The 15672-nt window shown below is 38.8% G+C and overlaps 3 protein-coding genes across 5 annotated transcripts; 2 read left to right on the forward strand and 1 right to left on the reverse strand.

Annotated features, from left to right (window-relative positions):
- Window positions 1-1197: 1197 nt before the first annotated feature.
- Window positions 1198-4363, reverse strand: LOC126796677 (KH domain-containing protein HEN4). The gene is made up of 8 exons (XM_050523415.1): window positions 4242-4363; window positions 3566-4151; window positions 2883-3311; window positions 2538-2795; window positions 2181-2438; window positions 1930-1997; window positions 1649-1715; window positions 1198-1491 (listed from the first exon to the last, which is right to left on the reverse strand). Exons 2-7 carry the CDS (start codon window positions 4142-4144, stop codon window positions 1667-1669), a joined length of 1641 nt encoding a protein of 546 aa, XP_050379372.1. The 5' UTR covers window positions 4145-4151; window positions 4242-4363; the 3' UTR covers window positions 1198-1491; window positions 1649-1666.
- Window positions 4364-5932: 1569 nt separating this feature from the next.
- On the forward strand, window positions 5933-10061 carry LOC126801236 (polypyrimidine tract-binding protein homolog 1). 2 transcript variants are annotated; one of them, XM_050528724.1, is made up of 10 exons: window positions 5933-6193; window positions 6550-6759; window positions 7155-7217; window positions 7300-7373; window positions 7482-7577; window positions 8563-8620; window positions 8714-8818; window positions 8907-8988; window positions 9101-9213; window positions 9408-10061. In XM_050528724.1, exons 1-10 carry the CDS (start codon window positions 6011-6013, stop codon window positions 9828-9830), a joined length of 1407 nt encoding a protein of 468 aa, XP_050384681.1. In that variant the 5' UTR covers window positions 5933-6010; the 3' UTR covers window positions 9831-10061. The 2 variants fall into 2 exon arrangements, with proteins under 2 accessions (XP_050384681.1, XP_050384682.1); XM_050528725.1 differs by having other exon boundaries at window positions 9101-9166; window positions 9408-9550.
- Window positions 10062-13942: 3881 nt separating this feature from the next.
- On the forward strand, window positions 13943-15427 carry LOC126801228 (expansin-A15-like). 2 transcript variants are annotated; one of them, XM_050528712.1, is made up of 4 exons: window positions 13943-14021; window positions 14135-14270; window positions 14348-14636; window positions 14733-15427. In XM_050528712.1, the coding sequence occupies exons 2-4, from the start codon at window positions 14141-14143 to the stop codon at window positions 15037-15039; spliced, it is 726 nt and encodes a 241-aa protein (XP_050384669.1). In that variant the 5' UTR covers window positions 13943-14021; window positions 14135-14140; the 3' UTR covers window positions 15040-15427. The 2 variants fall into 2 exon arrangements, with proteins under 2 accessions (XP_050384669.1, XP_050384668.1); XM_050528711.1 differs by lacking the exon at window positions 13943-14021 and having other exon boundaries at window positions 14028-14270.
- Window positions 15428-15672: the final 245 nt, after the last annotated feature.

The raw sequence follows: 15672 nt of genomic DNA on the forward strand, positions 1-15672 counted from the left end.
ATTAAAATGAGATGCAGATATAATACAGAAGTCCACAACGTTTTACGATTTTCACTGTCATGATCATTGTTAATCAACTTGTTCTGCAGTTCAAAATAAATTTTAAAAACCTGACTAATCATCCGCCTAATCTCTAGGCTCAAAGAAGAGAAACCAAACAGATGTACCACAATAACGTGTCACATTAAAGTAGTTTAATAAAAATTAAAATTATAAAACTGTGTTTTCATCCATCATCTTTCACAAACTACATTGACTAGTAAAGCTAGAACCCAATAAATACAACCCAAGAGCCATTAGAAATGCACTCTGAGCCAAATGAGGATAACTTTTCTTCAATTCAACTGTCCACAAGATGGCCAACAACGTTCACAAAACCTGCCAATATATAAAACATCCTACCAGCAGGATCGAAGACACCAGAAGTTCCCAAATTGATCTCCCCTTGATCGGAATCAAAGTTTCATGCATCCATTCGGACAATTCCGACACTCGGCTGAACAACAACTAACTGGTGCACCAACCTTTAAAGATTGAGATAAACCAGAAGGACAAATCTAGCAACTTGATTAAAACATATTTGGATTACATGATAAGCCAGGCGTCTGTTCAAAGCTAAAAAAAAGTTTAAAAGGGTTGTGGCAAATCCACTTACAATGCACAATCTAGATCATATGTGAATTCACTGAATTGAGCTTCAAACAGACACCTGGTCTATCCAGTAGCATAATGCATGCATCTTTGCAAGTGAAATAAGATGAAAACCAAAATCGATTTTGCACAGTACCACCCATTATTCTTCAATATGATTCTTATTTCAAAATATCTAAACTTTAACTCATTTAATAATTAATTTAAAAATGCAGGTGGCAAAACACATTCAGGAATACAAGTAATAAGCACGACAAGGCATTATTAAAAATGGCTGCAAGCCGGTAAAAGGGATGGCAATATCAACAATACTTTTGGAAACGCATAAATGAATTTCTCACCATTGTCAAATGAAATTCCAAATATGTCTTTTCCTTTAAAAGCATATGCATATGTACTTTACCAATAAGATATGTAAATCACTAAAGTTGATCCCATAATCTGCTATAATAAATTCATAAATGACTGGAAACCAGATATCTGCTACATCACAAAGGAAATGGTTAAGTTTCCACAAGCAACAAAGGAAGCAAAACCATAGTAATAAACACCCGGAAGTCGGAAGTAATAAATATAGCTGAAAAGCTCAAAAGATTAAAGAGTAGCACAAGGGGAAGTCGGAAGTATCATGCTTCATAATCATAGAAGTGTACAGGGAAAACAGCCGTATAGGCATGCTGGCTAACTGGGTTCTAGGGAACACAGATATTAAAGCTTGGTAAATTTGGTTTCTTGGCCTTTTAAGTAGAAGCGTCAAGGTGGGCCATGACTATATCATATGCTGGTTCATCTTCCGGTTTAGGCAGGCAGTAGGCTAGCTTCGGGCTTCATAGAACTCAGCTGTTTTAATGGGATGGGAAAGGCAAAAAAGGTAAAAGAAGAGCATCAGAATTTTATATTAGGGAGATTGGATAGGTTATGTTATCAAATGACTGGACAAGGGGGACTGCCAGTTATAATAATGGACAAGAATATCTAAAAGACAACCAATGTCTACCTGCTGGTACCAACAATTCTAGTAACCATAGTTTCTCCGCCGAGAACCAGGGTTCTGGCTAGATAACCTGATATCATAAGCTTTGAATCAGGATCAATTCAATTGAAGATAACCGTGAAAGAATTCATGGAATGTTATTACAAGTTTTCGGGAATATGAATATTCAACTACTGATTCAAGTCTAAACTATGCAAACACGCATTTATAGAACTAACATGGAGCAACAAAGCCAATTAAGAAAGGAAAAAGCCAAGTAGATGGAGAAATTATTGGAGTTTTACCCAGAACTACCAGTACGCCCAGAAGAATAAGCTCCATAAGCTCCATATGGGCTGCCACTGCCGCCAACCTATGATATATCATATGAACCAAGGAGATTAACAGAAGACCTTGGTTGTTGCACAGTAAGTATATACCACAAAAATCTTCTATCAAATTATTAAAGAAACATATGGTTTATGATTAAAAAACAATTGATCTAACGATGAATCTAAGTAAAGAAGGTGACCTCAAGCAAGTAAAATAAGCCTACCTGCGAACCACCATAACTTCCGTAACTGTCACTAGCTGCAAAATCACTTGAGCCACCATAACCACCATAACGTCCATGTCTTTTTCCATCTCTACTGTCATAATTTGAACCATCTGCCGCATCTCCTCCCACAGGAAGATATGGCAGAACTGTTGGAAGGAATGCAGACACTGCACCTTCCCTATCAAAAAGGTTTGCCCTCAATCGTGTCACAACATGTATAAGAGCTTCCTTAGCAATATCAAGGTCTCCAGAAATCTATAAATTGAGGAAGCGTTTATCAGCTTAATCAAGAAATACATTAGACAACACGATATAGAAATAAAAAACACCTGAAAATCATGAGAAATATATTACCTGCACCATTTCATCATCTTCGGCTGCTATTTTGGGAAGATTTTCTTTGGAAAGTATGCGAATATTAGCTTTAGTTAGTCTCCTCATCTCAGTAACAATAGATCCTCCTTTACCAATAAGGCAGCCAATTCTTGAGGTTGGAACAAGTATGCGAGTTGTAAATGAGAGGATTCCTGAATCCCTTTCAACTTTGTCACTGCACCTGGGTTGCAAACGCACTGCTGCTTCCACAACCGACGAGTATTGATCTTCGAAATACTGAAATAGCAAGTGTTAGGTCAATCACAAAAACTATGCAATATCACTCCACTAGTAAACATAAAACAGAGGGACATAGTATTTCACCTCTTTTGCAGTAACAGTTATTAAGCAATCATCGCCTTCAGATTGTGAACTATCAACTTTTATAGCAGCCCCAGATTCCTGTCTGATTTGATTAATGATGACACCACCCTTCCCAATCACACCTCCAATATTGGCAGTGGGACAAATCATGCGAAGAGAGAATTCTTTTGAAGAACCTTCATCTCTAGGAGCCGAGTACAAGGAGCGTGACCAGTCTCCAACATCACCTTTATAACCTCCTCCATACGGACCCATCAGCGGCGCTAGCCCAACTATAGGCCCACCACCATTTGGACCCATGAGAGAACCACCAGAAGCGTACATAGGCACCGAAGACGTAAGCAAATTCTGAGACCGAGATGGATTATCATGAAGGCGAGATGCAATTTGGAAAAGCGCCTTCTTAACAAGTGGAGCTTCCCCAGATACCTGCAGCTCACAAACAAAAACAAATACAAACAATGTGAGAAAAAGGAAGCATCCAAACACCCAACCTAACAACCTATACAACTGAATAACTTCCAGCAATATATACCTATGTCTTCGATTACAAAATTCATATCGAGGCACATTATGCATATTTACATAAATAGGGCAGTATTTTAAACCAACGAACAAGTCGAATTCAGCAAACTCTACTATATACAGCTTAAAAACTTGCTCTGAGTTTAAACTGAGTATACCTGCACCAGTTCATCGGAGTTCAATGCACAAGCAGGCAAGTGATCATCCTTAAGTATCCGAATTTGCGCTCCGGTTTCGCTCCGAATAGTCTGAACTATCTGCCCTCCTTTCCCAATTATGCAACCAATCTGATCCGACGGCACCAGCAGCCTCGCCGTAACATGATGAGTCGCATCCATCTCCTCATCGGCATGAGTATCCTCAGCAATAACCCGATCATGAACCCGAAACAGAGCATCCTGCGCCGGCGCCACGAAGTTTCCACTGTCCTCAAAGCCATTGGTCTCGTCGCTGGCGCTGTAGATAGTCACGACTCTCTCGTCGGCGCCGGGAACCGTTTCGCCGATCCGAATCTTGGACTTGGTGTCGACCCTGAGCTGCTTCACGATCTCGCCGCCTCTCCCGATTATGCTGCCGATTTTCTTCACCGGGCAGAGGTAGCGGTAGACTGTGTCCTCGGCGTCGATGATGAACTGCTCCCTCTCCTCGCCGGGGTGTCTTCTCTTTCCTCCGCCGTTGTCGGAGTAATCGGACTGTGAATGGGAACGTTTGCCGTAACTATTCCTCTGGCCAGCCATGGATTATCTGTGAAATCGACGACGAGGTCAATCTGGAAACCCTAGTTTTGGAAATTTGGGGGAAATTTTGGAGGACAAATGTGGAAAGAGATGGTACCTTTTGGAGATTCAGACTGCGACTGTGGATTGGAGATTATGGAGGTGTAGATCTCCGATTTAGATTTAGATTTCTAGGGTTTTGACCGCACTTTATTTATTTTGGAAATTTTAGTTTCTTATGTCAATATCACATATGAGTGGTCAGTGTCACGTCCCGTTTTGGAGAGTGTTTATCGTGAGCGTCGTTGGTTATATGAGTTTCATGCATATGTAAGATTGCTCCAAGATCAGAAATGTGGGAGATGTATGGCTGCCCCCTTCCATGAGATTCAAGCAGGCTGACTCGGTTAAGTTTGGAGAGTTTGTCGCTAGTCGGGAACTTAACGTCGACGAAGGGAGTAGGTCGCCCTACACATTGGTCGGGGTTTGGAGCCGATCCCCTTATGAGCTCAAGGCAGGGAGAAACAAGTGCATTGCCCCTGTTAGATAAGGCTGGTTCTAAGGGGATGGAGCGCCGCATGGACCAAGTGTGGCAGTCGAATGGCCAGATCCATGACATTGGTCCCAAAAATATTAAATGACGTGACATAATGGATTTTAAGTAATGTTGTTAACATTGACTTGTACGGCCCAATGAAGAATGCATATCCATATATCTGGCGACGAATGTTGAGTTTGACTCCGAGTTTGATTTAGATTATGGGCTTAAATTATCAAAGAATCCTAACTAAGGTGTTTGGTGAATCAGCTTGTTTCCTAAGTTTACGAATTTCAATGTAATTTTTAGACAAATTATGAAAACTATAAAATTGAGCTTTTAAAAACTGCTGTCGATTAAATATGCAAACGCAGATTTTTCCATTCGTACCTCGGGATCAAATTGGGTCGAATTCCATCGGATGAACAATTTTGTTTTAAAACAACACTATTGATAAGCACGCTCAAAAAACACAAACAAACTGAAGGTATTAGTACCGCTGAAATACCTGGTGACATTTTCTATTTTGTAATTCTCAACTCAAGTAGACTGAGTCCTAGTTCAAGTGCTCTATGAAGCATTTGATTTTATTGGTATATAATGAAGGCGTTGAAGTTGATTTGATTTTCATGTTGATTTTAGGTTACAGAAAATAAGTTTGGAGCAAATTGAAAACGTATGGATATAATTGTTGAGATTATTCATTAGTTTTCGATGTATATTGATTAGAAGCACTTTGACTTACATTTTTGTTTTGAGCTTTAATTAAGCTTTTTGCACAATCATGTGAATAATTACTTTTGGCAACTCTCAGACATATATAATAATAATAATAATAATATGTCTCTTCTCTGCGTAATGATACTCCAAAAGGCAAAAAATATATTTTCATATTATCTCAAGATATAACAATATCAATACTCTCTTAATATTAAAATTGAATATCAAAATTCATTACATACTTCACTTTAGGCATATTTTATGGTAAATCTGTATATACAAAACTTAATTTTACTTTATAATTCTGATCAGAGACCTAATTACGATGCACAACAACTTATGCTAACATGAACATTAACACAAAGCCGCAGCAATGAGCGGCGTATATATAGTTTTGTAAGATTCCGCACAATTTGAAGTGAAACAATTATATAATAAAACAAAAATTACATCATTTAAATAAAAAAAGTTATTTCTATTATAATGAGCCTATAAACGAGCCCGACATCAATACCCAATCCAATCCAATCGAAAACAAAACAACCCCATCCCAATCCCTCTCTTTCACCCAAACCCTAACCCCCAATTCCAGTACCAAATCAATCTCCGGCCACTGCCCCCATTCTTCTATGTCGACCTCCGGGACGCCGCAGTTCAGGTACACGCAGACGCCATCGAAGGTGCTCCACCTCCGCAACCTCCCCTGGGAGTGCGCCGAGGAGGAGCTCGTCGAGCTCTGCAAGCATTTCGGTAAGATCGTCAACACCAAATGCAACGTCGGCGCCAATCGTAACCAGGCCTTCGTCGAATTTGTATGTCCCCCACCCAATTTCAGCTACTCAATTTCTCTGGGCTAATCTACATTTTGGGGTTATTAGGTCAATTGCAATAGTTGGATTTGGGGGTTTTGATATTGGTGGTTATCTGTGTTTGTTTTCATAGCTATGAGAGCTTACGTGGAGCTACAGAAGGATCTACTGTCCTTTTTGAATGCTAATTTGATTTTGTGTGTGCATGATCTCAATGGCTCTAGGTTTTACGAAATCGAAAGTTCATGTAAATGTTAAGATTCCTAGTTTTACTGAAGTAATTCTGTGCTAGTCTGTCGTAATTTATAAAATGTGCATTGTTTTCTTTTAAGCATTGTTGGGATGATTTACTTTTGCAGGCAGACCTAAACCAGGCTATAAATATGGTTTCGTATTACGCGTCTTCGTCGGAGCCTGCTCAGGTCCGGGGGAAAACAGTTTACATACAGTATTCCAACAGACACGAGATTGTGAACAATAAAAGCCCTGGAGATGTTTCGGGGAATGTGTTGCTGGTAACCATCGAGGGCGTTGAAGCTGGCGATGTGAGCATTGACGTCATTCACTTGGTAAGTGCGTTTTGGTCCCGTGTTTTGATGTTGTGGATTCGTCTTTAAAGATATTATAAATCATGTATCAACCTAGTATTGATAAGCTAAAATTGCTGAATGTGAATCGTGGGTTTTCTTCTTATGTCTTTTTTATTGGAATTGGTTGAATCAAATATGGTGATGTCTCTTATTAAAATTCTTTTCTTGGAGGCAGTTTGGAATTATTATCTTGTACGTCATACTCCTTTCTATGGTCACGCATATATGCACAGGTCTCATTCTGCACTTATAACTCGTCTGTTTGAATTTTTATGTTGTCCAATGGTAATTTCATCTGGGGGTTCTTCGATGTTGTGTTATTTCACTCTGGTTGTCCATATGATGTGTCTTTGATGAATCATGACTTTTTTCAGGTGTTTTCTGCTTTTGGGTTTGTGCACAAGATTGCTACTTTTGAAAAGGCTGCAGGCTTCCAGGTCCACACTTGCACTTTCTTAGTTATGCAAATATCTTGCAATCTTGGTCTGTCTGTCTTATATCTTTGTAACGATTGTGCAGGCATTGATTCAGTTTAGTGATGCCGACACTGCATCTGCGGCGAGGAATGCCTTGGATGGAAGAAGTATACCCAAGTACGCACTGTCCATTTGTTTATATTCCAATCATATTTTCCCGGATTTCCGTATCTTTGGACTAGTTTGCAGGGTTGTTAACTTTGTGATTGGATCATTCACCTTCAGGTACTTGCTTCCAGAGCATGTCAGTTCGTGCCACTTGCGTATCTCATATTCTGCACACACTGATCTGAACATCAAGTTCCAGTCACACAGAAGCAGGTAATAGAAGAGCAAAGACATCTATAATCTGTTTTGGTATAATTTTATGTCTGTGTTTCTGTACTTTGTTGTGGTTAGCTCTCGACTCTTGCTACTCTGGTTGCATGTTATATGAACTGCTAATTGGTGTGTTTGGTTTTTGTCATCTAGGGTTTAGTGCGCCTGGTAACCAGAACACAGATGTCTTGTCATGGACATTTAGTAAATCCTTGATCTTATGCATTAGATTAATGCATTTGTTATTTTAAAGTAGAGTTGCCTGTCTGTTATTGTTGCAGATCATATCAATTGCTTCTGCTATTGTTTTACTCAATCATTTAGATACTTCAGATTCTCTTACCGTACATGTTTTTGTTATCCTTGCCAACACATTTGTTTTTTTCCTTGTTTGAGATGTCTTATTGTCAGTATCATATTATTGTTGGCAAAAGATACTTTTTGGCATCAGCTGGGACATAAATTCCTATTAGTTGTCTTCTTTCAGGATAACAAAGACAAAAAAAAAAACTGTTTGCTTCACTTATGTCTGTGTCAATTTGTATCTGATCTGTTTTTCTTACTTGCTTTAAGAGGCTTCAAACTAAACATGTTGCTTAGATGTTGTTTAATGCATCTCTGCTGCCAGTCATCTCAGTTAAAGCGGACAAAAATATTTGTCATGTTTATGTTCTAATTTGTGCCGGGTTGAGTTTTCAGACTTGACTGGTGAAATAGTTTAACCTATAAAAACCTAAATTTTTTTTGAAGGTTATAATATTGACAGAAAGTTATTGTCATTGGTCCTTTGAGTTAATTAACTTATCATACTATAATTTCCTTCAGGAATTATCCAATTATGTTGCTTTGTTGTAAAATTTGCTGGAATAATTTTTTGACTTCGAAATTAAACTATAAGCCATCGTTACCTCATTATTCTACTCTACGGGGCAATTTGATTATATATCAGGCATAATGTGTATGTCTTTTCTTTGTGCTGATACTTCAGGGATTACACAAATCCATACCTTCCTGTAAACCCTACTGCAATTGAGGGAGTTGTTCAGGTATGTTATAGTTCATAGAATATTTTCTGTAATTTATATTAGTGTGCACTAGCATCTAAGCTGAAACTAATGCTAATTGGCTGTTATCTGCAGCCTACAGTGGGTCCTGATGGAAAGAAGAAAGAGATGGAGAGTAACGTTCTTCTGGCATCCATTGAAAATATGCAGTATGCTGTCACTGTGGATGTTATTCACACGGTTAGGGCTTACTCCTTTGGTGTATTTCAAGTGCTGAATTTACAAAGAATGATGTTATATGTATCACACATAGCTTTACATGTTATAGGTATTTTCTGCCTTTGGCACTGTACAAAAGATTGCTATATTCGAGAAGAATGGTCAAACACAAGCATTAGTTCAATACCCTGGTATTTTCCTTTGACATGTGACCTTCTAATTTCGCCGTAACATATAGTGTTTTCCATTTGTCATTAATATGAGGGATTCAGTTGTCATTCATGCGTGAGTCCTTATTTGCAGATATTGCTACCGCAACTGTTGCCAGAGAAGCTCTAGAGGGGCACTGCATATATGATGGTGGCTATTGTAAGCTTCATCTATCATACTCTCGTCATACTGATCTCAATGTAAAGGTATAAAATATATGCTTTAGAGTAAAGGGTTCTTGAGAATAAAATTGAGGGGAAATTGTAAAGACTTCCTGTGGATCTGTGGTCCTTTGGTCATTAAATGTATGCTTCTTGACACTTACATTTTATCATATGAACATGTTTAAGAAGTCTTACGTAAGATTTTTTAACTTTTTGTTTTTTATATTTAATTGCAGGTCTACAGTGACAAAAGTAGAGATTATACAATCCCAGACGCTAGTTTGCTGGCGGTGCAATCTGGCTACCCAGCAGCTCCTGCTGCTTGGCAGAATACTCAGGCTGCTCCTGTGTACCATGGAAATGAATACAGTGCTGCAGCAGCAGGACCGGCTCAAGGTCCTCCGGGAGGTCCTCCTGGACAGGTGCCGTCATGGGATCCAAACATGCAAGCAGGCCGAGCTTCCTTTGTATCTGTTCCCAGCACCTTTCCTGGTCAGACATATCCCACATCATCAGGTGGCCCGGTATATTCCTCCGCACCAATGCCTCCAGGCTCATCACCTATGCATCAACCAGGTGCTCTGCTTGTTCGACCAGGTGGTGCTTCACCCCCAGGTGTTCGACCTCCTGGTTCTTCACCTTATTACGGACAACCCTAAATAACAAGATGTATTTTGAATCTCCCTTTGAACCTATGCCGGTTTTAATCGGTCCTCTCTTGAGTTTGTGATGGGAATTCGTTGAGAATTGGAAAGAATTTATGGTCCAAATTCAATTCGCAGGACCCTGCTTTGATTAGCACTTGTAATTTAACTCTTGATTATAACATTCATTTTTTACCAAGTACTGTAATCCCTATTGCCGTTTATGAATAGATCTTTTGTTCATATCTTAACAATTAGTCCATACCATACCGGATCTCCAATTGTCCTGGGCACAATACAATTTCGCGCTACGAAGCTATATTTCTCCGTATCCCGGTACTTATGCAGTGAATGACCAAAGGAAGGGACTTGTGCAATTTGCTTCCATGAAGGACCTAAATGATGATCGCTTATTTAGTTTGTGGGGGCGTCCCCAACTGCAAAAGCCTGAGATGAGAGGTCAATTCTTGCTTGTCCTTCATTGAAAACCAAGATTGTTGTATTGTCGCAGCCTCGCAGGGTTCAGCCTTCAACTTCCTACTGTGTGCATGCGCCTTACCATGTGAGACGGTCATTGTGGGTACTCAAATATAGCGCCATATGTACCTTTGTATAGCCGAAGCTGACCAAACTCCGATGGTTAGCTCTCAGATTTCGACATCCCATTGTTGATCCGTCTCAAGTCAGCAACTAGGTTCAGACTCCACCAATTTCTAGGTGTGAACCAAGTATGAAGAGAACGTCTATGGCTTATTGCAATTATCCAAGGCAGCTTGCTTGGTTTGATTTTGTCACCCGATAACAAAGAGACTAATATCGTCTTACCGTCACGGCGTCACACAATCAATCACTTTAATCTTAACCCAGATTAAACCCTAATATCATCTGATTCTAGCAAGGAACTTGAATATGAAGCACACTAGCTAGAGTAGCATTCCTAATTTCCTATACGCGTTTGTCTCATGTGAGGGTTTACACCTCGAGATATGCCAACATTAATCAAACCCAGGTAGCATTAATTGGGGTCTGATAATAGCATTATAGTATATGCCTCAATGAATCTGTTTTCTGCAAAGGTCACTGAGAAATGTCAGTAGATAAAAAAGAAAGAGATCTCACTGATCATTCACCTCATACATTACAGTTTGCTTAACCTGTCTAATATTGTTGTTTTATCTTCAAAATTTGTTTAATGGTTAATGGATCTTCTGTCAGTCATTGCGATATGTTGAAGCTTCTGCGCTCATCACCTTTGTACATCAAGGACGTAATAATAACAATTAATCATATATGCCATTAACGTCAATTTCCATTGCATACTTTAGGAGATTGAATGTTAATATTGGACTGATAAAACCCTTTAATCTTGCATATTGTTCAGAAAATATATATGAATATAGCTAGCGAGGTAGCTAGTTTACTGTGCAGCAATAGTACAAATCGACCCGTGCTGTTCCATGCAATAATTAACTAAAATGCAGATAAAATACTGTGTTCTTTCTGTTTATGAAAAAGAATGATATTGAAAGTGTGTGAGAGAGAGACTGAGAGATCCAACATATAACACTGTAAACTGTTATAAACGTTAATTAATTTAGCAAACCGATTTGGAGTAGAATTTTATACATGCACACATATCTAACAGGACGAACAACCCTAATTGCCAAAAGGAATTTCAAAGACATAGTCAGCTGTTTTAGGCTTTTAGCTGCAGTACGTGCATCGATCTATTTCATTATCCATGCCAGGATCCTGAATGCTATGCCAAAACATGCATAGTCTAAATGTATTCAAAACTATATATTAATTCAAGGTAGCTGTGTGTTCTTAATGGAGCTAGACGTGTAATCTTAGCAATAATGCAGCAAAGGTTGCATGTGTTTTTTAATTAATACTTACAAGCTAGTAGCTCTTAGTTTACAAGATTTTCTGGATAACACACAGTCGCAGTCTGTCGACACATGGGATATGAATTAGGCTTTACGTCACATTCGAAAGGAGCACAAGTTTAATGGTACCACATTCACCTGCCCCTCTCAAAATCGCAGATACATGTGGAGTGTGCACATAAATATAATCACACACATATATATCTATGCACTATCTGCATCAAACTACTATCATATGTATTCGAATGATCACACTTCGTTCTGATGCGCGTGTTAAATTTGGTTTGTGTCAGTTAGGGTCACAATTAGTTGCTTAAATTGCCAAGATGCTTAGCGAGTGCTGAAAATTCCAGTGTCTACTTACCCGAAAGAGAATACTCCTAGTGCGAAAACTAGGAGTGAGAGCGATTCCGGTAGGGTGGTCTTTTCCGTGGTAAAGAATTGATTCAAATGGTAGCTTTCTTTGAGAGCTAGTGCTATCAGTTGTTTTCTCAACAGAACTTTCGGTTAATGGAATAATATCCCACATCTTCCTCGGTGATTTGGTTATCGACACCATTTGCTCTTTCTTTATATAATAGCGATAGTTTGAGTCTGATTTTTTAAGTTCCTCTTTAAGTTCTCATAGATAAGGGATAAATATAATGATACATTTTGCAGGTTGTTTAGAAGTGATCAGAACCTCTTATCAAATTCCTTCGACATAATTGATCAGATTCAAGTGCCTTTTTTAAATTACTACTTTAGATTCCAGAGAGAGGTTCCGAGTTCCAGCTCTTGACCTAAATGTTTTGCTAGCTTTTGCAAAAATCCATATCATATCTGATTCTAATAAGGTCGGGGGTCAGATAAAGAGTGGTGAAGACTGAATCACATTTAGACCCACCAAATTTCGTTCAAAGATACGCTGTTTTCACCTCTCTTGCTACTACTGGACAAGTAGTTTTCCATTATTTATGAACTTTGGAGCCTCAACTCTAAACAGAGAATCAGAGATGCAGACTAAAGTTCTGTTTACATGAAGGTAGAAGACAACCACGTACATGACTACTTAGCAAATGGTTGTCCTTATTATTATTTATGTATTCGACAAGCTAGCCTAACGTTACTCTATAACAGAAACAGAAAATACTACAGCCCCAAGATTTTCACACTTTCAAAAGCCATAGTTAGATATATGGTTAAAAACCAAAAAAAGTTGGTATAGACTAATTAAAGTCACTAAACACCATCTAGTATTTGATCATTTGATGTACAGTTTTACTTAACACAGTTACTATGAAATAATTTATGGAACATCTTATTTTGATCGATACTTTCCTTTTAATTAAAAAAAAAAACGATACCTTCTTCGATCCTTCCTCTGTACTGGATTATAAAGCTGGCAATACAAGTTAATGATCAGCAAGATAAAATGTAGATTTAAATGCACCCACTCCCCTGTCTCTAAGTTTGGCATGCCATAAATGACTGTATCTTTCCCCAAACCAGTGATGTATAGACCATGGAACATTATGCATGTGCTCCTATCCCATCAACGTTTGGACTTGAGTGACATTTATTATAAGAAATCTTGTTATGTAGATACTGGATTACCAAATCGATAAATACTTTGATGACATACTTGCAGGGAGTACAAATGGAAGACTGTGATTTACAACTACAAGAACTGTTTTCCATGAATGGAACTACAAGCTAGCAAACCCCAACATGCCTGGAATATTGTTACAAATTGATATTAGGAGAGTTTTCTAGAGGGAACCTTACCATTGGTATTAGCTTAATCACAGCTGAAGTCCTTTGAAGTTTGAACACACTTATTCTTTAATTTGGAATACAAGCATTCTTTGCAAGAGGTTTTGAGTTCAAGCCTAGACACCATGATATTTAGTCTGAGACTCGATAGTGTTAGCATGATATGTATTGTTTCTTCGCTTATGTATTATGAATTTCCATTCAAATTGAGAGGTAGAAACCTTCTAGTTAGTTGGTTGAGCCAAATCTACTGTGCCGTCTTCACAGACACTTGGGGGTTCATAGAAATTAATTGCTAAATGGAAACTTGATAACCACGCGGTTTGAACCATAAAAACCGCTATTAGTCCCAAAACTATAACTCTGCATGCATTGATTCCTTTTTCTACAGAGAAATGAGAGTCCCAAAACCACTTAGCAGAGAGTTGCTTGGTCCCAACAGCTCAAACTTTGTCAGGTTGTCAATTCAGGTGTGATGTTGACCGACCTCTATTTATTCTTCATAAAAATTTGATCAAACCCTCCCTCTTCATTTCTTCACTACTGCTTAGTTCATATCCCTGTAAATAGTTCTATCTCTCTCCTTTTGGTTCTGTAGAAGAATAAACTAGATTATGTAGTACTACTTAATTTGTACTAGTGATGCTAAAAGACTTCACAAATCTTATCATGCAGGACAAAATGGCGTCTTTGGGGATTCTTCTAATTGGGTTCATGTCTATGCTCTCTTCTGTTCAGGGGTATTATTATTCTGGTTGGTCCAATGCTCATGCAACTTTCTATGGAGGTGGTGATGCTTCTGGGACTATGGGTATGTCTTTCAAACAATGCTTACACTCTTGCTTTTAGAACTTTCATTTGGTTACATAAGCTTAATCTACATTGTAGGTGGAGCTTGTGGCTATGGAAATCTATACAGCCAAGGATATGGGACTAACACAGCAGCTCTAAGCACTGCTTTGTTCAACAATGGCTTGACCTGTGGAGCATGTTATGAGCTCAGGTGCGTGAATGACCCACAGTGGTGCCTCCCTGGCACCATTGTTGTCACTGCCACTAACTTCTGCCCGCCGGGGGGTTGGTGCGACCCTCCGCAGCAGCACTTTGATCTCTCTCAGCCCGTATTCCTTAAGATAGCTCAGTACAGAGCTGGAGTTGTCCCTGTATCATACAGAAGGTGAGTACTTACTCTTAACGGTCAATTCTCTGTCACATAGTTCAGTTGTAATGTCATATATTTTTAAGGCTTATTGTTTATGTTCATATTTTTCAGGGTGAGATGCAGGAGAGCAGGAGGAATAAGATTCACTATAAATGGACACTCGTACTTCAACCTAGTGCTGGTGACGAATGTCGGTGGTGCCGGAGATGTCCACTCTGTGGCCATCAAAGGTTCAAGAACCCGGTGGCAATTGATGTCAAGAAACTGGGGACAAAACTGGCAGAGCAATTCTTACCTCAATGGACAAAGCCTCTCTTTTCTTGTCACAACCAGCGATGGAAGCAAATCGGTTTCTTACAATGTTGCCCCTCCTAACTGGTCATTTGGTCAGACATACACAGGAAGACAGTACCGTTAATAAGTCCTTGAAAAAACTCTACCTAGTTATGTGCTATTGAAGCTGCTTTTCCAGTTTGTTTAGTTATATCGAGTAAGTTTGCTGATGCTGAAGCTATATGGTTAAAATGAGAAGGGCTTGTTTTTAAAGTAAATGGCCCAAGTTGATTCTGGTGTTTGCAGTTCAAGGCTGTTGAAGACAGAGAAAGAAAGAGTTTATGTCAAGGCTATTAGGGCAGTTTGGTGTTTGGATTTCAATACCTTCTGCTAATTCATGGAGTCACTATCACACTATCAATAGAAGTTGTTTAGTACTGTAATAAACTCGGGCTGCTTATATAATTTGCATGCACCTTTCATTGAGAATGTAAAAGGTGGAGCCTTTAGCTACTTTGTCTAGTAGTCATTTTGAGTAAAGCCATACAAAGTATTTTTCTTTTTCCACAAATCTTATCTGGTTTGGTTGGTTAAGCTAAGTTTTCAATGAAGTTGGTAATGGATAAATAATTGGTTATTATGAATGCTTCTAATTGATCTACTTCTGGAGTCCCACCAGTACAAATTGAAGAACCCTAAAGACAGTGATATACATGTCTCGTGGATTTTAATGGAGATAGTGAAATCTTAGGGTACTGTACTACTGTTTAGGTTTGCA

This window comes from Argentina anserina, chromosome 6 (assembly GCF_933775445.1).
Source record: "Argentina anserina chromosome 6, drPotAnse1.1, whole genome shotgun sequence".
Taxonomy (NCBI): domain Eukaryota; kingdom Viridiplantae; phylum Streptophyta; class Magnoliopsida; order Rosales; family Rosaceae; genus Argentina; species Argentina anserina.